The following is a 22,780-nucleotide window of genomic DNA, read 5'->3' on the forward strand; positions in this document are numbered from 1 at the left end:
GTCTGGGGGTTCAAGTCCTGCTTGGGGTGTCTTGTGATGGACTGGCATCCCGTCCTGGGCGTGTCCCCTCCCCTTTCAGCCCTGTATTGCCAGCTTAGGCTCTGCAAACGGCTTCAGCCTGTGCGTGCGTGCGTGCGCATTTAGCTAATGTTTTTTTCTGAAGCATTAGGTGACAGATGTTCAAACACTCCCCCCGCCCCCATAAGAAATAATGACAACGTCACCTCCTTACAACAGGAATATGCCCGACTGGGTGTTTTCAAAAAAATTAACCTTGTTAGTTCAGGGGTGGGTGTACAGTTTATGCAACTGAGAGAAATGGCATCATGATTTAGACCAAGATGCCTTGTTTTGAAAAGTGATAGTGCCGAAGAGGTGCAGATGACCTCTAAATGTGCCGGTACAATCTTTGGTATTGTCTTGCCCATTTTTATGCCTTCTTTATCTGCCAGGACTTAAATGCAAGAAATGCTTTGTCGTCTTATAGTAATCCCCAATTATTCAATCTCCCGATAATGGTTTTTCACTTATCTGGTGTCTAATACCACTTAATTATTAGTTGTTTTTGTTTATCTGGTCTATGCCTGAAATATTCAGCCTGGCACGATAAACTGAAAAAACATTTGAATATTGTGCCAAATAGCTGAGAGAGAGACTATGCAGTGCGTTGTCTTGTGGGAACCGCATGCCCACAGTCAGATGCATTCTGGTACTCTGCAGTCTGTCTTGTGAACTCACTTGTTCGTGTCCTGTGTTGCATCATTCTGGTTCAGCTTTCTACTTGTTTAAATGTCACAATGCCTTTGTCTTCATTAAAGTTTATGCAGACTTTCACAGTAGTTTATGAAACCCTTATTTTTCATTTAATTTTATATACAAATGCTACACACATTCTCTTAATGTTACACAACTTTTCCCTTATATTAATCATCATTTAGGGCAAATTTGGGATGGGCTTGGAGTAAATTGGAATTTTTCTTGTAAATAAAATACTAACTTTTATTTAGTTTTTAAATGTTCTGTCTTTTTAGGAACAAATTAGCACCAGATAATGGGGAGAAATGTAATGTGATGTAAATAATGAAATGTATGTGTTTATGCTTTAAAGCTTTTATCTGCTGTTGAGCTATTGTTGCAAGGCTGTTTTAGTTCATTACGATCTGTCGTCATATAGGTAATCAGTCTAAATAACTAATTTTTATTCTGGATGTACAGTCATCTGTGGGAGCTTGTTTCCACAAGTAAAGGGTGTAGCTTTTTGAATTTTACCCTGTTAGAACTTCCCCAGGTTTTCTTTGTGAGATTGCCATTTCCTTAATTGCTGACATATTGTAACATCACAAGTTTAGTTAAACACCTTGGACAGCTCAGGATTATGAAATGGGGGGGTTCAGAGTTTGCTTTTCAAACAAGCAGGGCCGCAAGACAATGACGGAACTCTGTTTTGTCTTTGAGCTGTATCACCAACTTGGTTCTGGAAAGCTGTAGGCTTTTGTGACCCCTATCTTGTTCCTTTGTTGGCTTTGGCTTTGTTGCCCCAGGGGTGATTAGGGTGTTTTCTCCCTCCAGATTATTTTGGGAATTTTATCTACCCTGTCAGTGCCTTTTTAGTTCTCATCAAGCAATAAATAACTGTTGTTAATAATTCTGTCTAGGATGTGTGTTTATTACCACTGGTGAGTGTTTATTCCTCAGGTACTCTTGGCTCCTTTGCGATGTATGCTCAGCTGCTGATTTCCAGACAGTGCTACAAAAGCTCCGTTTTTGGTTTTTTTCAGTCATCCTGGCAACCTTTTGCCTCACCCAGAATCCTCTGAGCATGTCATGATTTACTGTAGTGCTGCTCTTGGACAGACCACACCCTACTATCCTTACAGATGGAGGTTTAAGAGAACCATGTTTGATCAGTCTGGTAGTGTGCGTGGTCTGTGGCTGTGTACGTAAAGTACTATAAAGGATTGGTTGGAGATGTGGCCAGGTACCTCTACTTGATTTTAGGGATGTTATGAAACTGGAATTTGAACATTGTCAAACTTTGAATGATTTTGGCAGATTTAAGTTTCGGGGGTTGAGGGGGAGGTAGGGAAAGCAACACAGTTCTAATAAGCTCTATTTTATATAGTATGTATATGTGTTGCTGCCCACAAGTCTAGGTGTAGTTGACAATGATGATTGTACAGTACTACATGCGCACTGCTATACACTTTTATATGTGAATCACTTCTTGATTTGCATGTATGTTCTCATAACAATTAAGCAGTGAAAGCATTAGGCTGACTTTGCATACCATGTATATATTTGTAGTCTTTTGCATAGCATAAGACAATTTGTGTAAGTTCACACATATGCAGCTTATTTTGAGTTTTTAAGTGGAAGTATTGTTATAAATGAATAGTTATATTACACAGTTTTAATTTTAGCATAAACCAATGTTTTAAATTGCTGAAAATTACTCGTGTGTAAAGTTGAAACAAATTTTTTTTTCTTTTATTGATATGTTCATGGAGATTAGTAAAAATTATACTTTACATTTTAATTTTCATTAAAAACTGCATCCATGTGGATTTCTGTTTAAAATTCTCATTTGACAGATGTGGTTTGATCAGCTCTGTCATTTGTACTTGAGTTTGAATCGTATCTGTTTCCAAACCCTTTCTTCACAGGGTGTAGAACCTGGCAAACCTACACAATTTTCACCCCTGGTGCCAGTTCAGAGGCCTCAGGATTTTTTTTTCTTTGTTGCTTCGTTTACGGTGAACGGTAGTGTTTTAGTGTAGCAGTTAATGCATGCTTTTATCCTGTAGAATGATTTTTCAAGTCCAGCAATGTTATAATATATTTGCATTACATATTACAGCTACAAATGATGTTTCATCTTGTGGGCTGAATGTTCTTCACACAGTTCTCCCAAAGGATTTCTCAGGAGTCAGTTAGCAGCTGATAGATCCTGAAACTGGTATTGTAGTGGTCACTCTGCAATAATGCTCACTAATTGACTAAACAAACACCTGACAACCTTGTTTATGCCCCTCTGTTGAGTCTTATATGTGCAGGGTGTCTCTAGCTAGCACATAGGTGTGAGAACTCCATGTTATTCACACCTTTTACACATCTTGTGTTTGCATAGCTATTTAATGAATAGCACAAAGTGCATCATTTTGGGGTTTAATAATCAACAAAGCGTGGCAAGAAAACTCAGCCTGTTCAGCCATTGAGTAGAACCATGCTTAGATCTGTGAAGTTTTGGTGAGTCTTCTGTTGTTTTGAGTGGTTTGGTAGTTGTGCACTCTAACATTCAGGCAATCTGTTACTGTTGACATAATTGCCCAGCAAATAAAAATATAGATTTCAGCTTGAGGATTCCATTTCCATGACTAAGTATGCCTGCACATATGGTACTGGACATTTTATGTAATCTTTCAAGTCAAGAAAAGGGAAACTTTTTATAGCTAGAGATGTTTAGTCACATGTTTTTATATGTAATATGGCTTTTCAGACCGCTGTCTGTCTTGTGTATTTTTTTTAAATTTGATGAAGTAAATGTCAGCCAGGTCAACATCAATGCTGACTGTGAACATGTATATCTCTGTTCTGCGTATATCCTAAGTCTGCTCTTCTCCCTTTTCTCAGGATGGCTTGGACGCTCTGGTGTATGATTTGGACTTCCCAGCGCTGAGGAAAAACAAAAGCATTGACAATTTCTTGAACAGATGTAAGTTCCACACACCTGAATCACTGTTGTGTACATTTGTTGTAAATTCATCTGAGCATACCCACATATGCTATTATTTAGACTTTATTTCCTCTAGGATAATATTCTGGCTAGTCCTGCTTTCAATAATTTTTCATGCTTTTTCCGCCATTGTGTGTTTTATCTGCTCTATAAATTTGTAAGCTAGACAAACTATTCCTTTATAGTTTCCTTTGTACTCTAGGTAAATTTTTTGTATTATTTATATTGTCTGTGTGTATTGTATATTATGTATATTGTTGCCAGACTGCACTGTGTATTGCAGTGTCCTGTATGTGCACTGTCTTGCAGTATGTCCTATGTAGCACCGAGGTCTAAAGAGAGACAAAATTTCGTTCCTCTGTATGTGTAACTCACCTATAGGTGGGATGAAAAAATTGACTCTGACTTTGAAAAGGATCTGCTAAATAAAATAAACCACCCCTGCCCCACTTCACTCTGAATAGTCAGTTTTTGGAATTGCCAAAAGGAATGGTCTTTATGCTACTTAACACCCCAAAGTTTCTTTCACCATGGTCACAAGGCTTTATAGATGAGGGAGGATCCCTTCTCTTAAACTGTTGACATTTTGTAGGCTCACTGAGCTTTGGCCATTTGGCTTTTCTTGCTGTTATAAAAAGCAATTACATACTCACTGCTAAAGAGTGTAGGGGTTATTGCACTAATGGTGGTTTTTTTTTTTTTTTGAGAGAATTTGGCAAAATTCAAGTAAAGGAGGCTGTCCACCAAATGAAGGTTATGTAAAATATTTGACCTGTCATGTAAATGCCTTTTGGCACAACTGTCTTGTCATATCATCTGATCTTTACTGTGCTGTTATTCAGCTGATTACCCAAAAATTCTGTCAGCTTCCTACACCATTGCAAATTCTGTTTTCATGCATTTGACATGATGATATCCTTGTAGAACAGAAAATATTTGTGTTACACTGTATAACATGCTCTATGTCAAAGGTAGATATTCACATAGCACCTCTAATGCGTGGAAACACTCTTGTGATACTGCGTGGACTGTTTTTTCCTCTGAGGTTTAAGTGAACATGTTTGCATTTCATTATTCCTAAAAGGAAGGTCTTCCAGGAGGCATGAGGACACAGCCTCATAGCTGACCACTCCTAAAATGCCTATAATGTTTGTTTGTGCTTTCCTGGTGATTTGTTTTTAGGGCAGCTGTCATGTTCCTTGCAGTAAAACACTGCTTGGAGGAAGTAGGTTCCTTTTAAAAGTTTTCTGAAATATTTTTAGATTGATTTTGAACTTTCTTCCCTTTCCCCCTGTTTCTGCGTGTTTCTGCCAGTTGTGAATGGAAAACAAGCCCCCCATTTAAAGCCATGACCAAATTTGTCTGTGTGGTTCTCAGTGCTGGGCTTTCTGCCTCGGATAAAGCTGGAACGTGTACCGGGGCACAAGGCTGCTCAGAAAAGCTGTTCAGACCTGCTTATAGTGTCAGCTTGTTTCAAGTTAGATAACACTCCTGCAAAGTTAACTGTTCCAAGGGGACTTATTTTAAGTTTGGATCCTAAACTGAAGTAGTGCATATCTCAATTTCTCCAACCCTGGTGTTATGCCATTATATGTCAGGGATGCAGGTGGTCAGTTATTGAAAATGTTTAGCTTGCGTGATTGTCCCACTTTTTTTATATAGTGATTTCTATGGGGAAGAGAATCACAGGTTCTGATTTGGCTAATCTGCCTCCTCATATACCTGAGGAAATTCTGAGCCTTGTCATGAGTGCATTGATGTGTGGGAACATTCTCTTGCCTTCTCCCTGCTTTTCTTCTTTCCAGCAACAGAAGGCTTCTCATGTTGATTCCTGTAATATGGGACCATGTCAGTTTTCCCCTGTCTTGGCCCCTCTCAGGGTACTTTGGTAATTGTACCACAGGAAATGAACTGTGACCATGCTCTCTGTAACAGACAAAGACACCATCAATAAGATCCGGGACCTTCGCATGAAAGCAGAGGACTACGAGGTGGTGAAAGTCATCGGCAGGGGGGCATTTGGAGAGGTGCAGCTAGTGAGTATCACATCTACGTCTAATTACTCAGTCCATTAGTGTCTTTAGCTGGAAAAAACTCTTCTTGACATTGCTTACATCTCTACTCATGTCAAAAACTGTTTTTTCAATGTTTTTTATCAGCTGGTGTTCAATGGAAGTATAGAAATTGTCCTTTTTTTATTGTAGTGAACTCTGGAATATGCAGAGTACTAAGTGAATTAGTAATTAGATGGTGTGGGGGAATATACTACCAAATATTTGTCTATTTTTAAAACATGATTTGTTCACCATTACAAAAATGCAAGGAAGTTGAAGTGGTACTCTGACATAAAACCATGTCTAGAGCAGTCCACATGGCACTGTCTAGCACTGTCTTTTTTCATTGTGTTCAGCATTATGCTGATGGAACTTTCCACAGTTCATGGAGTCTTGTACTGTCTTTTGACAGGTTTATTGACTGCTGCTTCAAATCTGAGTAATTCATAGTGTTTAATTTCCTTTGGATCATAACTGGTGCTCATGTTCAATCACATACTTCTCTTAACACCACAAGCAGAATGACATTTGGATTCCCCCCCCCCAATATGTAGGTCCGACACAAAGCCACACGGAAGGTTTATGCTATGAAGCTGCTCAGCAAGTTTGAGATGATCAAGAGGTCGGACTCTGCTTTCTTCTGGGAAGAGAGGGACATCATGGCCTTTGCCAACAGCTCCTGGGTGGTACAGGTACAGTCCTGATTTTGATTTGTAACATTTTACTGTGTTTATCTTTCTGGAAATGTCTTTCACCATAACATAATGTGTTTGCTGCTGTTGGGGTTTATAGCCATTTTGTTGCACTGCATGGTTGAGTTTTTCTGTATCTTTTGCCTTTCCAATGTTTGACCACTCAACCCATGTAACACTGTCAGAACTTCATGCATGTATAAATAAATTATGCCAGAGGAAGGAAACGCTTGTCACTGTGTGACAGCTCTGCAGTAGTGTAGAGGGCATTCCAGACAGTTTGTCTGGTCGCCCTGTCCTTGCAGTTTTTCTTGCAAAAGTAATGTTAAAAAAAATAAATAAATTTTCATATCTTGTCAGATCTTCCTTGGCAGGATTAAGGAAGAATACTTGGTACCTCTGGGAGTGATGATTTGATTGTGCTACTCCAGAACAGTTAGTGGTTGTCACCTTGATGGTCTTGTTCGTTGTCTCTTGGCCCCCAGCTCTTTTACGCGTTCCAGGACGACCGCTACCTCTACATGGTGATGGAGTATATGCCCGGTGGCGACTTGGTTAACCTCATGAGTAATTACGATGTGCCAGAGAAGTGGGCTCGCTTCTACACGGCCGAGGTTGTCCTGGCACTAGATGGGATCCACTCAATGGGCTTCATCCACAGGTCTGCCACTCTTCAGCCACACTGTAGATGTCTAGCTTTGTTTAGGGAAATAGTCTTTGTTTTTTACGGTAATTTCTGACAAGTAACAGAAGCTGGCTTTAGCTGCACAGTAAATGCAATCACCAAATCAAAAATTTCAAACTAGTTATGGCAAGTGGGTGAGGTGCTGTACATGAAGACATACTGTTTTAAAGAGTAGAATAACAAGAAAAATTAGAGAAAATGACAATGTAGTAACTCCTCTTGCTAAATTGTCTGGAAGACATTTGAAAGCAGATGGATTTTGTGGTATATATTGTGGTTACAAAACGTGGGTGGATATCTATTGAGTTGTCTTCGACATGCTGTCTGGAGAATGAAAGATGATAGTGGGAGGAAGTTTGTATACAGTGCACTTTGAAAGGTAAGTTTATAGACTGTTCTGCTCAGGCAACAGGGGAATACAAGGATCAGGGCCCTCCACCTGTGTTTTAGGATATGCAGTTTGTTTTTTCAAGGCTGGCTGCAAGCTTGTCTGTTACTGCTGTCACACAGCTCTTGTGGGGGTGTCTGGTTTATGTCACCATTATTTCTTCTCCATAAGTATTTTTTTTCTACTGTCTCCAGTGTTAGCTGTGTAAGGATTTAAATGCTCCCCTTTGTACTGCATGTTATCACATATTCCATTATTTTCGTTGTTTTCCATTATTTATTTGCTTGTTTTTTTTTTCCAGAGATGTGAAGCCTGATAACATGTTGCTTGACAAGACGGGTCACTTGAAGCTGGCGGACTTTGGGACCTGCATGAAGATGAATAAGGTATTGCAAACAGTTTAGAAATGCTTAAACTGTGTATTTTATTGCTGATGTAAAGGAAAGATTTGTTACTCCAAGTGTTTTAATAAGTATCTTTGTAGGCTGTGTCGTTTTCCCTTTCCCCCAGAATTGTTCTTCCCCCTGGAAAGTCTTTTCCTAAAAAAAAATTAACATTTTGGTTTTTCCTTTCCTTTTTTTTTTTAGCCATTTTCCCCAAAAGTACTAATTTCACCCATTTATACAGCATATGGATAGATATTTCCAGAGATTTGATCCTTGCGCAAGGTTACAACAGCACAGATACCCTTGAGACTTTATCCAGCAGCAGTCTTGCTGTCTGCTGTCACATGAATATGATGTAAATGTGGAAAAACTCCTGCGATTAGTAGCAATGAGGGGGGTTTGAGATCATATGTGTGACTGTCTGAGCACTCTTTGCGTTCCAGGATGGAATGGTACGATGTGACACAGCGGTAGGAACTCCTGACTACATTTCGCCGGAGGTACTGAAATCCCAAGGAGGAGATGGATACTATGGCCGAGAGTGTGACTGGTGGTCTGTTGGGGTCTTCTTGTATGAAATGCTTGTTGGTGAGTTGAAAGGTTACTTTATTTCACTACCTTTGGGGACAAATACACGTCTCAACAGTTTATTCTTTTTATGTGTGTGGTAATGTTTTTCCTTTGCATTGTGCAGCATCCTATGATACAAAAGACTTTGGACCAGCCTATGCAGATGTTTTTTTAATTTTGCTAAAATGTGGGGTGTTTTTCTGAGATTTAAGTTAAAATATCTTGTTTTTCCCACATTGTCTTGTGCTCCTTTCTGTGTTCTGCAGTGATATGAATAAAGTCAACCTATTATGTGGTGCAAAGCTATGTAATTACTCACTTTTGAGCTGGTGACCACCTGAAAGTAACCTTTTTTGTCCTGAATCTCTGAGCTTACTGGTTTGAGTTGTCTGCTTCTGTCACGCCTATAGGAGACACACCGTTTTATGCCGACTCTCTGGTGGGAACCTATAGCAAGATCATGAATCACAAGAATGCCCTGACATTCCCAGAAGACAGTGAAATCTCAAAAGATGCTAAGAACCTAATTTGCGCTTTCTTGACGGACAGGTTAGTTGGGGGAACTTGGGGTCTTTGAGGGGTGCCAGTCACTATAGCTGTCAACAGTACAACTAATCTTAATCAGTTTGAAGGTCTTTCCTTTCGTTTTAAACCATGTAGGTCTTTGCCGAGTGAACATTTCTAAATCACCCTGCTATTGATATCTTTAGTATATTCAGACTGGGCTTGTTAAAACCTGTTTGTTGCTATACTTTAATTTCAGTTTCTTTTTTTTTTTTTCCCACTTCAGCTAGTGGGTTGAATGGTATCGCTACTTTTGCTTTTCGCTAACAGGGAGGTCCGCCTGGGCCGTAATGGTGTAGATGAGATCAAACGACATCCTTTTTTCAAGAACGACCAGTGGACCTGGGACAACATCCGGGAGAGTAAGTGGGACGGGGCGTTGCTGTGTCTGTATATGGATTAATGACATATCAAATGGGTAAATATTGTTCTTAACCAGCTGGGCTGGGATGTTTGTTTTTATCCTGGGTACATAGGGGTATAGGTGGTTTGCAAATACACATCCTCCTGCTGCTTGTCAGCTGCAGACCTGGTTGATCAGTCTATTTGCTGCTGAATGGCTAAGAAGGTTATGTAGGTAAAGTTCAGAGGAAAAACTTGTCCCTATGGTTGTAGTTCTGGACTCTACAAATACATCATGACACATTAAAAGATTAAAACAGCCTGAAGCTGTTCCTGCTGTTGTTGCATATACAGTTATCCTTACAGTTTCAATGCCAAAGTCAATTACTGTTCAGTCTTGACTTTTGCGTGATAAGACCCTGTGCATGAGATGGACAAACAGCAGGAATCAAAACTAACAAGACATCTCTGACCACCTTCCTGTGTGCAGTATCCGTCTGTTTGATTCATAGCCATGTTTTATGAGTGCAACACATAGCAAATTTTAGGTTGGTGGGGGGTTTTGTGTCAGCTGCAAACACAATCGCATATATAAGTCACAAAGTCTTGTTCTGTGATGGATGGTGTTGTCCAAGCCATGGTGACATCCCATCTGGACTGTTGCAGCTTGCTCTTGTGTGGCCTTCCCACTATTCCCATCAGACCTCTGCAGCTGATACAGAATGCTGCTGCATGAGTTGTTTGACTTGCCAAAGTGTTCCTATCTATCTCCTCTTGTCGTCATCTGCTCAGATCAAATTTAAGACCCTGGTTATTGCCTACAAGTACATCAATAGAACTGCTCCTAGCTATTTACAAGACTTAATTCACCGCTACAGCCCAACCAGACCGCTTTGCTCGTCTACTTCTGCTTGCTTGTGGTCCCATGTACGAAAGCTAAAGCACGGAGGTTCTTGGTTCTCGCTCCGTTGTGGTGGAATGACCTCCCCCTCTCACTCAGAACTGCTTAAACTCTGTCTACATTCAAGACGGGTCTGAAAACTCACCTTTTCCAGACTTACTTTGCCCATGATCTCTCAAGCTCATGTATGGTGTAAATGTTAATGCACTCTAACTTTATGGTCATTCCCAGATAAGCCTTTACACAGCTGCTACTCCTGTATTGTATGTACATGTTTGTGTACCTCTAAAAAAAAAAATATTCTAGGAAGGTGATCCAGATTCGTCTATCTGGAGTTTTGTACACTTGTGCGATGAACATTGGTGCATAAAGTGGAAAGAAACAAACTAGATTTACTTAAGAATCTCACGTCTGGTCTCTCTCTTTCTCTTAATGTAATGCACAAATTGTACTTTCTCTGAGATTTGCGTCGCTTTGGAGAAAAGCGTCTGCTAAATGAAAAAATGTAATTGTTTTGATTTCTGTGTAATGGCAGCTATGAAAAGGGGAGAAAAAAAAAATTAGACCCAAGGGTGCTGTGGTGAATGTATTACATCCTACTTGGAGTGGATTTTCTCAAATGGGCAAACTAAAAAATTCAGTAGCTGTATAAGCCCTTCTTTGGATTCATGTGAATTGCTACATAAGCTCTGCCAAATCAGAAGGTCACTAATATGTACTCATAAGGTTAGAGGCTGTAATCTTTCTAATGGATTTGACTGGGTGCCCTGATGCTGGATTATAATTTGAATGGCTTGTAAAAAGAGAATCACCAACATTTCTCTTCAGCTTTAATGCTATGTAATGGATCGTTATTGGGACTTGCCTCTTTTAATGTTCTTTTAGGCCCTTTATCACCAGGTCCTCTACAAGCAAAAAGTGTTCAACAGTTTATGAAAGTACATACTCTTTTCTTACAAGGAAATTATAAATTTTACAGCACCATTTTTGCCCACTTCCACACTGGCTATTTAATTGGGTTCAGCCAGCATTGCCACTTGCATCAGACACTTTGAGACAGAGGTACATATTTGTCTCAAAATTTGAAAGGTTTTGACCCTCAGTTCTGCCAGTCTGTCTATTTTCAGATAGTGTATTCACCTCTACATCTCTTACCTGGAAACTGACGACTAGAGTACAAATAGGGTTGGATTTGTGGCCGTTGTACTCCCCTCTTATAGGCATTTAATGAAGAGACTGCTTCAAGAAGTTAGTAAATCACACCATATAATTTCTACTTCATCACATTTTCAACCAGTCAAAACTGTCAACGAAGGTAAATATAAATTTTAATGAAAATAGTAGCTTCAGTGCTATTTTTAATTCGTCTTGACAGTTTTCTCCAGAGCATCTTGCAATGTTAAGGTAGTTTTTCACCCATTTATTCAAGACAATTTTTACTATAGCAAATAAGATAATTACTGAGGGATACTACAGAAGGATCTGTAATGCTGCACAGCACATTTAATAGTCTAGTTTCTGTGAACTGAAAGATATCAGCAGTGATCTTGTGAGCTTTTTCATATCTGTAAGTCAAATAATTTTTCCTCCTGGTTCCTGGATAGACTCTAGACATTGGTGACCCTCCATAGCACAATTGGTTATTTGTAATGGTGAGTGAAAATTTAACACTTAAAAGACAAACTACAACTAGCGTTTTCGCTCCTTGAAGGCCATCGCAGAGAGAATGAGGATCTTGTTTCCTCAGGCCATTCAGGCTTTTAACCAGGATAACACTATGGAGTAGACTGTATGCACAAGAAGCACAATCTGAGCCAAATATTGCACAGCTTTTTTTACACACAGCATTGCACTTTTTTCTTATTTAACCTTTAATATTGGACTTCATATTCTCTCACACACAGACACACACACACACACACACTCATTCCATTCATATACTTGAATCTGTACCGTATTGCATTTGTCTCCTCATACATTGTTTTGCTGAATATTTCTAATACATTCTTACTATATTTGTTATTCCACATTTTCGATCACTATTTTTATTTTACCACTATGTTTTTCTTATTTTATCCTATTTTCATTATTATATATTCATGTTTCTGTATTATGTTTCTAATTTCTACTTTTTCTATTGCTTTATCTCTACTATTGGTCTGTATTATGGACAACCGGAAAAACATTTCGCTGCACATCGTACTAAGAATGGTGTATGTGACAAAAAAAAAATTGAAATTTGAATACAAATCATTCTTGATAAAAATGTAATAGAATATCTTGGTATTGATATGCATAATTTTTGTTTTTGTATTTTAATACATTTTGGGTAACTTTTTTTTTAATGTCCAGGAACCAGTTTTTATCAGTTTCTCTGAATAAGAAATTTTGCTAATTTGATCTCCTCTTAACTGGTTGATTGCATGGAACAAATTAGCCAGGTTATTTGATAGACAGATGTATGCAGAAAGGTGTTTGATTTTAAAGACTCTGCCTTTGGGTATACTTATAGATGGTGTCTGCCTGTAGGTAATGGAATAACACTATTTCAAGCACTTTTGTACAATTTTTCAGTAAAATCTGCCTGTACACAAGTGCTTGTTGTGAATGTTGACTGTTCTGTAATATGGATGCTTGTGCTCATACATGTGGCTTGGTGCTCCAGGAACCCCTGCAAAACCATAAATATACTGTCACCTCCGTATCTCTTTGTCTAGCTGCTGCCCCGGTGGTCCCAGAACTCAGCAGTGACATTGACACCAGCAACTTTGATGACATCGAGGAGGACCGTGGAGAGGAGGAGACCTTCCCAATCCCAAAGGCTTTTGTTGGCAATCAGTTGCCATTTGTGGGCTTCACCTACTACAGCAACCACCAGTAAGTATGTGAGGCTAAGTTCACCTAACGTAAGGTTATAGCCTGCATAAACTTATGGCCGTCTAGGTACTTATAGTGAATCATAAAGTATTGGGATATTATGGTGGGTAGTGCGAGGTGAATTGACTGTTATAGACCAATAATTCAAATTTATGGTGTTATTTTTTTTGTAAAATCACTTTGAAATATGAGAAAATGAAAACTTATTAGTATTCGTTACTTGAGAAATGAACAAGAAGTTGACTGTACACTAACCCACTAGTATATGTAAAAAGCACCTGTTCTGTGGCTTAGGTTCTCCCGTGGCTCCAGTATCAAGACCAGCGATAAGCGCAGCAGCTCCATAAAGGAGGAGAAGAGCCACGTGAGTCCCACCTCAATTTTAGTGAAAGTTGGATGAAACTGCACATAAGTCAGTCATAGAGTGGCAGCTTTAGTGATGGAGTTGGCAATACAATAGTGATAGCAGAATGCTCAGTCCAGTTGGCTTATATTTTAAGTACAATAATGGATAATTGTCTCAATGTGTTAATGCAGTCATTGGTGGTGCCTTGTATGACTGCTGTTTTTGTACCATTTTTGTGTCTGCACAGGATGAATAGTTAATGCACATGTATTGCTTACACTGATTTACTTATTAAAAAACAAGACATGTAATGCAACACACATAAGAAAATGCAAAACAATAGCTTTTGGTAGTTACTGCAACAACACCCGTCCAAGTGCCACAGTATAACTCCTGTCCTCCTTCAATCTACAAAATTACTATGGGAATACCTGTGGCTGACAATCCAGTTGGGGGGGGGGGGCGATTGCAGGATTTTGTACGACTTTGAGTTAAGGCCAGAGCATGTTGATTATGTTTGGTGCATTAAGAGAAGTGAAATCAGTCAGTTTGTGTTGAGTTGATTTTATATTCTTTGCAGCTTGAGAATCTGCAGAAGAGGGTGTATCAGTTGGAGGAGCAACTACACAGCGAGATGCAGCTGAAGGATGAGATGGAGCAAAAGTGCAGGTATATTACTCAGTGTATCTAGCTCATCTTTTTTCTGGTGCAAACACCTAACTTCATGTCTCCCCAGGCTCCTAGAAGAAGTTATCTTTTCATATATAGAGAAACTTCAACAAGGCATATCACAAACCCAGATTTTCCCTTTATAAACTGTACCCAGGCATCCTTTAGGGTGCCAGAAGCAATGACTCCCACTTTAACTGCCAGCTGACCTCTTGCGTATCACTCCCACATCCCAGCCCATTATGTGAACAGCCTTACACAATCTTCAAAAATACACCAAGGCCTGCCTCTTGACAAAGGGCATGGCACATGTTATTGGGAATATGGCACATGTTAAATACTAAGTGATTGCTCTCATTTTCACCTCAGGGCCTCAAGCACAAAGCTGGAGAAGATCATGAAGGAGCTGGATGAAGAGGTAAGGGACTTGCTAACAAATAGTGGTCTTGTGAAGGGTTGGTGTTACTTCATTCTGGCAATGTCTATTATGTATTTTAATCTCTGAATAAATTTGATTGCAGAAATACTATCAAGTTAGTTTTGAAGTGAATTTAATAAATTAATCATGAGATATGGGTTTTACTGCTCCCAATATGCAGAAAGTAGTATTGTTCATGAGTCAATACCATGATAAGGTATTATAGATACCTTGAGACCTGAAGACTAATCCCAATTTTTTGTTAACCCACCTTGTTTTATTGTTTTTTACTCTGGGTTGTTTGCTTAATGTAATTCATGTTGTAGTTGGTGTAGCTAAAGTCAAACCAGCTTTAATTGTAAATCCTTTCCAAGGTTAATATGAGCTTTCCAACATTAATTAGTCCATTACCCTCCTCTGTGAAGCCATTTGAACACATTGTATGATTGTCAGGAATGTAGGTATGTATTTAGCTTGAAAGGCATATGTGTTCTATGGATCAGTTAGTTCATCATGTCGGTATATTATTCACATGGTGAGCTGCTTCCTCTGTCAAAGTCCCTCAGAATTGAATCCAATGATAAAGCTGGATAGTTTACAACATTTTAGGTTGATGGGTATGGTATCTGGGATTTTTGGTGTCTTGAACCTCCAATCTTCCATGCTCTTATCACTTGCTGTTCCTTAGGCAAATCTACGGAAGAGCGCAGAGATTACAGCGTCACAGCTACAAAAGGAGAAAATCGTGATCCAGCACCAGGCAACCGATTTCCAGAGGAAGTCGGAGCAGGAAGCAGAGAAGAGACGAAACTTGGAGAATGAAGGTGAGGAGCCATAGTATCTTCAATAAATTCATGCATTTGCGTCCTGGTGTTACGCCTGCTGAAGTCTGGATCAGCCCATGTGGTTTATGCATTTCAGCATGAATGCTGTAATCCTATTCTGGAAAGGAAGTGGAATGTTCATAGGAAGTCTGGTTAGCCTGATTTTATAATTTGACTTCATTCCTGCAATAACATGGCTTTTCCTCAGGTGAAGTTAGTCTGATTGCCATATACATGGCACATTTGCATAGCCTCATGTGGAAAATGGGTATGGTGAAGGTGACATATAGACAAGTATTTATGTGCAAAATGTAACACATTAAACCATAGTGACATTTATCTTATGTCCATTTCTCGGTCAGATCTTTCCTACAACCATATTCCCTTGGGCCCAGACAGTTTCTTCTTCCGTTTGCACCCATGCACGAGTGCAACCTGTCCTGTGCCAAGTCCATAGTCTGAGAGAACCACCTGTGCAAAGCAGGGCCCTTAATTATAAGGTTTTCAAAATACCATGCTGGAGAACTGCTTTGTAAAGCAAACAGCGTTAAAAAGTGAGATTGGGTCTGACACTGTGAACAGTGAATGGCAAGAGGCTAACAGTGCTGCTCTTCTGGTGGTGTTAGTGTGGGTTGGAACAGGGGTGTGGACAGGAAGTGCTCACAGCCCACTGGTCTCAACTCTGTCTCCCCTTCTCATCCCCTTTTTAGTGTCAACTTTGAAAGAGCAGCTGGAAAGCATGAGGATTGTCAGCCAGAATTCCCAGGCGTCCAATGACAAGATCTCTCAGTTGCAGAAACAAGTATGTCCACTGGGTGACCACTTATCACCCAAAAGTTTCATATAAATCTTACATATTTGTTCCCTTCCATGTTTTTTCTTTTGTTAAAAATTAATCAGAAGGATAAGCACCTTTTTTCTTTAGCCAATGCAAATTTGCGTATGACTCTATAGCCATATGTGGTCACCATACTCAGTCTGATCTTAGCCTGACAGAGGTTACAAAGCAGGAAGCAGGCTCCTTTAGGATAAAGTTTTGAAAAAAATTGTCAATATTCATAATAAAAACCTTTCTTTTTGCACATTGTATTATGAATTCTAGCATACTGTTGTTAATGGAGGAATTACAATTATCCATTATGACCTCCAAACTTCTGAAAACGCTCTCCTGAAACATTTTGACCACCAACCTAAAAGTCCTTTTTATTCCTGTTGTTTGTTCCTGTTCCACTGTAATCTAGTCTAAGGGCATTTCCTGTGATTAACAGATGTGTTAACTTCTGCTCCAAGATACGGAATCCAAGAAACATATATTGGGGTTTAGTGGGTGGGGACTGTGAACTTTAGTACCAAACTCTCTAACATCTTAGAGCTCTGATTTTTACAGCTGGAAGAGGCTTACAATCTGCTTCGGGTAGAGTCGGACACTGCAGCACGCCTGCGCAAGAGCCACACAGAAATGGCTAAGTCTGTAAGCCATCTTGAGAGCCTGAATCGTGAGCTGGAAGAGAGGAGCCGGGCAGCAGACAACACCAAACTGCAGCTGGAGAAGGAGCTACTGCAGCTGCAGTCTGCCCTGGACTCAGAGAAGAGGAACTATAGCCAGGGTTCCGAGGAGCTCCGTGAGCTGCAGGGTAACACTACAGCACCAGAACCACTGCTAAATATTCAAACCTATAATATTCTTGTCAGTTTAGGGTTTTAACACCCTTCAGAACACATTTAGAGTCCTTGTCCTGACTTCAGATAAACTTTATAAAGGGCTTTACAATTGGATGTGCATCATTTTCGATGTGATTGGGTATGATTTCCACACCTCAATCGTGGTAGGTGTGTTGGAGAGATGTTTGCAGATGTTTGGTGCTGGGCATGAGCTTATATTTGTATCCCTCTGTGCAGCACTTACAGCCAGCCTGCAAGAGGATATCCGGAGTTTAAAAGCTACCCTGTCTAAGGCAGAGGGGGAACGGAAGCAGGCACAGGAGCGCTGCAACAGCCTAGAGAAGGTGGGTGTTGAGTAGTACCCAGCTTTAGGACACATCTGTCTCCTTTAATGTGTTTGCACTCACCTGTTTGCTCCCTTAGGAGAAGAACAGCCTAGAAATTGACTTGAACTACAAGCTGAAGACCCTGCAGCAACGGCTGGACCAAGAGGTGACCGAGCACAGAGTCACCAGGGCACAACTCACTGACAAGTATGAGTCCATCGAGGAGGCAAAGTCAGCTGCCATGCATGGTGGGTGTGCATTTACTGCAAGTCTCCTTTACAGATCTGTGCTTCAAATGGATACCCTCATGAGGTTGAGTTTTTAAGTACTCTTAGTAGCTAGGTGATTTTATTGATGCACAGGTACTTCACTATATGACTTATTTTCCACAATGATCCACAAGATGTCAAGGTGATTAGTGACCCTGTAAGGTGATGTCAACACCAAAAACTCTTGTTTGTTCTTCCTAGTGGTGGAGCAGAAGGTATCAGAGGAGAGTGTGGCTCGTATGCGGGCAGAGAGTCGTGTGGTTGAGGTGGAGAAGCAGTGCTCTATGTTGGAGTTGGACCTCAAACAGTCCGTGCAAAAAATGGAACAGCTGATGAAGCAGAAGGAACGGCTGGAGGATGAGGTTTGTACCTGCTATCCATGAGTACTGAACCTGCATTTGTTTTTGACTCTTCCATGGACTGAATGACCTATTAACTTGAGGTGCTTCTACAGGTTCTGCATCAGTAGTGGTGCATGATCTTTGCTTAGTTTGCAAAAATGACTGAGTTTTTTGTTTTTATTTTTTAAATGAACTGTTGTGCTGTTGAACTGTAGTCCTTTGCATAATGTCACTAGATTTGAAATAAGTTGTTCAATAATATTAAACCTTAATAGATTTACAAGTCTGGAGTCCTGAGAACTTAGACCTTCTTTATGCTGTATTGGGAAGCATGCTTTAATGATAAGGAATAAGCCATTCAACATCCCGCATTTTAACGAGCACTGTTTGATCTCTGTCATCTCTATAGGTGAAGAGCCTGCGAATGCAGCTGGAGCAGGAGTCCAGCAAGAGGGCACAGGCCCAGAGTGAGCTGAGGTCACGGGTGATGGAGGCTGACCGCCTTGTGACCTCAGAGAAGCAACTCAAACAAGAGATCAATGTGGCCCTGGAGAACAAGCGTATGCTGGAATTCCAGTTGGCCCAGCTCACAAAGTGAGTGTCTGTACTAGTTTTACCTGATCCCGTTTGCATCTGTTTAAGGCAACATTCTCAAATGTAGTGGACTGCTGCTGATTTTAAGCACTATTTTGAATATTGCTGTTTGTAAGTAAGTCCAAAGGCTTGTGCTTTATGGAGCTATATTTGGAAATGAGCTAAGACCTACAAGTTGTCTGTGCAGCCATTTAGACAATCAAACAATATTTCCGCCTTAAATTTACCTTGCAGGATTAAGGGTTGCCCCTTTATCCTGCATGAAATCCCCTTCAACCCAGAGCCTTAAATGCTGAGGGTTCAGTTTGCGTTTTTGTATTTTTTTTCCCTTCTTCATATTTCAGTGTATGAATTCCCGTGATAAACTTTAAAATGGATTTCAGAATATTTAGATTAGGAGCATTGAATATGGGTTTTAAATGTCATTTTATCCTCTTGGTATTTTCACTTTTGTCATTCCTCATGTTGTCAAACCTTAGATATTGTGTGCTGCTTGTTTCTGTTCCTACCATGATGTCTCTTTCAGGCAGTACAGGGGTAACGAGGGACAGATGAGAGAGCTGCAGGACCAGCTGGAGGCTGAGCAGTATTTCTCTGTAAGTTATGCGCTGCTTGCATCTCACGGCTTACCTCGATGTTTACTGCTTTGGAAGGCTTTAAGAGCTTCCACACTTGCTCCCTGAGAAGTAGTGAATCCATTTGTGTAAGAAAATGAGTATACAGTTAATTGCAATAAATTTATACATCTACTCTGTAGAATCATAAAAACTAGGAGAGTCTTGGCCTTTCTTTGTGTCCTGTATATCGAATATAGATGAAGTGTACGTCCTAGCCTTATGTCTTCTGGCACCCCATTTACTCTGCAATTATGCTAACAGGCTGATCTCAGTTTTCATGTTTTCTATTTCCTACTCCATAGTTCACTTGTGTCACACAGTAATGCAGTTATATTTTACATTAAAAAGAAATTTTGCGTTGTCTATCTGAGCTCTGTGAAGTTGGCCCCCCTACAAACAGCACAAATGATGAAAACCTTATGATTCATTAGTGCTACATTTGTGCCGTAAAAATTTCTATCTCGGTTACTTTGGGAGATAATGGAGGTTGTTCACATGGCACGTGATGCCACCAGCCCACCCCGATGCTGCAGAAACTTGAATTCGGCCTTATTCATTAGTGCTACATTTGTGCCATTTAAACCGCGGTTGTACCTCTCTCTTTTTTAAATATAAAGCATAGTATTTCACGTGACGTCACCCAGAACCGTGAAGTTGGCCCCCCTACAAACAGCACAAATACAGAAAAACATATTTTTCGTTAGTGCTACTTTTGTGCTGTTTACACCACGGTCCTATCGCTTACTTTTGGAGATATGGAGGTTGTTTACACTGGCATTGTTTCACAGAATCATACATGTGTACACAGGACGCTGAAAATATTGCCCAAATTTGATTTTATGCAGTGTTTTGGGGGGCTGGAGTAACATCACCTGCCATGTAAAGAACCTTTAATATCTCCAGAACCAAAGGAGATAGAACCATGGTTTGAACGGCACAAACGAATGAGTCCCAATTCGAGTTGCTGCGGCATTATAGGAGGGCTGGAGTGACGTCATGTCCTGGAAACAGATTCTATCTAAAAAACTGCAAAGGCAAAAATTCTAATTTTTATGGCATAAGTGTAGCACTAACTAATCAAAGGGTTCTTCATTTGTGCTCTTTGTAGGGGGCCATTTTCATGGAGCTGTCTGTTATGATGGTTTCTTTCCATGTCTTATTTTGAAATACTACACACTGTTACTTAGTAGCTAAACATAAAGGGTAGCATATCCCTTACAGTCAAAGCTATGTTTTACAGTTAACAGTATTGTATGTGGGCTTGGGCTGCTGACACAGGTTGAGGGGAAATTTGCACATACTAGCGATTTACCAGGGGGCCAGACTGCTACCACATACAAGTAGTCTACTCGCTGTTTATCCTCTGTTGGTAGATAAATTCATCCTCTTACTGTTTGTACTTTTGTTAATGCATTCAAAGATGGTCAAAATGTAATAATTAAAATTAGTTTGTCATGATCTGAATTGTTGACTGGGGTGGCACAATCTGATTTAGAAGGCTTGTAGAACTTTAGTGGATTCTGCCTACTGTTCACATAACTTCTCCCCCCCCCTTTTTTTTTTTTTTTTCCAAAAATAGATATTCAAAGGGTGGCTTTTTAAATTCATACTAGTTTTATTTTTTAAGTTATGGTTATGCTAACTTTCAGATTAACCAGGTGATTTTTTTGTAAGTAAACGTGTTTTGTTGCAATGGATTTCATGTGATGTCTTGTTTGCATGAGGATGAATGTTGAAACAAAATAACCCTCAAATTACAGCCCCATTAGTGCTCTTTTAGTTTAAGAGAACATATTGTTGGCAGCGGAGCAAATTTTGATTTTATTTATAGAAAGTCTAATTTCTCTGGTTCTCTTTTGCTGGGAGGCTGTAGTTTCCCATTGCTCCTTTGAAGGCTGTGTTTAATACTGAACTCAATTTCAGCAGTTTCATTAACTCCAGTTGTCAGTCACCTATCTAAATACTGCATTTACGGTAGATAACATTCTCCATTACACTAACTTCTTAATTTTGTTTGCAGACGTTATACAAGACTCAGGTGAAGGAGTTAAAGGAGGAGATAGAAGAGAAGAACCGACAGATCCAGGACGCCCACAGAAAGATACAGGATCTCCACAGTGAAAGGTAGGGCCTGCAGAATCAGGCTGTGGTCCTCTGGCATTTGCAGTTTGAACCTCTGAGCTTTCAGCTAGAGGGACTGGATTGTCATCCATATTTCTTCTGCCCATCTTCATCCCTATAATTGTTGAAGTTTGGGCCTTGTAATTAACATGAACTTTGGGGATTGGTCGAGGGAACATTTTTGCATGTTATCCTTTGACACAAAGGACTCCCAGATGGCTTTGAAATGCCTGAGGGACCAGAAAGGCTGGGAATATGAAAGCACTGGACACTGTGGGTTTGGCTCAGAAATTCCCTGATATGTAGGCTCACTTTGTAGCCCTTTTGTATGGCTCTGCTTGTCCTGGTTACGAAGCTTGTCTCTGTTCAAGTTGCTCCCAGATGGAGTATGGGGTATTATGGGTTTTTTTTTTTTTTAATATAAATATTCTGAGTCTGTCATATACGACACACTGTTTGACCAGATGTCCTGTTCGGTCTTTTCTGGGTGTTTTGCACCTTTATGGTGATTGGGCGTGTGTACCACAGGGAATCCCTTTCCGCACAGTTGGATTTGACGGTGACAAAGGCAGAGTCGGAGCAGCTTGCGCGGGCTCTGCAGGAGGAGCAGTATGTGGAGCTAAGCCAGGAAAGCAAAAAGGCAGCAGCGCGCCACAAGCAGGAGTGCAGTGAGAAGGATGGCACTATTGCTCAGGTGAGAGCAGTCTGCAGCACTAAGACCTCACCCCGTGGCCATCTGCAACGTCTTTGGCCGAGTGGAGGGTCCCATACAGTTGTCGTCATTGATCCTGAAACAATGCAGGAATTATGTTTTTAAACTAAATATTTAGAAAGAAAGGATCTTGGTGTGATTGCTTGACTCCGTGGTTAATCACTATACCATACATTGGCATTCTAATCTCCATTATTGTTCTTTTACCAATGCTCCATACATGAACAAGCCTTTCTCATCTTTTCAGCTCGAGGAATCTAACAAAACTTTGACCAAAGACGTTGAGAACCTCAGCAGAGAGAAGGCAGAACTCGACCAGAAGCTGCATGCACAGGAAGAGGGTAAGTGTCTAGTAGGAGGTGGCATTCTCATCTCTCCTCCTTTGCTCTTCTTTGGGTTGTGGGAACACCATGATTTACCACTGTTTGACCCCTGTAGAGTTTGTGAGCGAGAAGGAGGAGCTTTCAAATTCAATTAAAGCGCACTATGAGAAGATGCTGAACACAGAGCGTACACTCAAGACTCAGGTAAGGCTTGGTGGAATTTCCTTGATAAATAGGATGTTCTGTTTTTATTCTAATTTGGAACAGAAGCATTGATAGGATGTTTGGCTGGCATGGTCAACAGTATTGCAGTTGAATCAGTGAAAATTGTCCTTTGAGAGCGTATAAGGACCTTCATATTACTGA

General features: G+C 40.2%; 1 protein-coding gene across 3 annotated transcripts in view; it reads left to right on the forward strand.

The window, feature by feature from the left end:
- Window positions 1-22,780, forward strand: part of rock1 (Rho-associated, coiled-coil containing protein kinase 1) — a 47,122-nt gene that overhangs the window by 16,416 nt on the left and 7,926 nt on the right. For all 3 annotated transcript variants that reach the window (XM_018757852.2, XM_018757851.2, XM_018757853.2), the window contains exons 2-25: window positions 3,631-3,712; window positions 5,669-5,769; window positions 6,342-6,479; window positions 6,965-7,140; window positions 7,854-7,938; window positions 8,382-8,526; window positions 8,919-9,057; window positions 9,343-9,434; window positions 13,033-13,192; window positions 13,487-13,556; window positions 14,119-14,207; window positions 14,577-14,625; window positions 15,314-15,449; window positions 16,160-16,251; window positions 16,837-17,083; window positions 17,349-17,455; window positions 17,535-17,685; window positions 17,908-18,068; window positions 18,457-18,641; window positions 19,168-19,237; window positions 21,279-21,382; window positions 21,908-22,073; window positions 22,339-22,432; window positions 22,530-22,618. In XM_018757852.2, the coding sequence (XP_018613368.2) occupies window positions 3,631-3,712; window positions 5,669-5,769; window positions 6,342-6,479; window positions 6,965-7,140; window positions 7,854-7,938; window positions 8,382-8,526; window positions 8,919-9,057; window positions 9,343-9,434; window positions 13,033-13,192; window positions 13,487-13,556; window positions 14,119-14,207; window positions 14,577-14,625; window positions 15,314-15,449; window positions 16,160-16,251; window positions 16,837-17,083; window positions 17,349-17,455; window positions 17,535-17,685; window positions 17,908-18,068; window positions 18,457-18,641; window positions 19,168-19,237; window positions 21,279-21,382; window positions 21,908-22,073; window positions 22,339-22,432; window positions 22,530-22,618 (2,928 nt within the window). The remainder of the gene's footprint in view (window positions 1-3,630; window positions 3,713-5,668; window positions 5,770-6,341; window positions 6,480-6,964; window positions 7,141-7,853; window positions 7,939-8,381; window positions 8,527-8,918; window positions 9,058-9,342; window positions 9,435-13,032; window positions 13,193-13,486; window positions 13,557-14,118; window positions 14,208-14,576; window positions 14,626-15,313; window positions 15,450-16,159; window positions 16,252-16,836; window positions 17,084-17,348; window positions 17,456-17,534; window positions 17,686-17,907; window positions 18,069-18,456; window positions 18,642-19,167; window positions 19,238-21,278; window positions 21,383-21,907; window positions 22,074-22,338; window positions 22,433-22,529; window positions 22,619-22,780) is intronic.

This window comes from Scleropages formosus, chromosome 7 (assembly GCF_900964775.1).
Source record: "Scleropages formosus chromosome 7, fSclFor1.1, whole genome shotgun sequence".
Lineage (NCBI taxonomy): Eukaryota > Metazoa > Chordata > Actinopteri > Osteoglossiformes > Osteoglossidae > Scleropages > Scleropages formosus.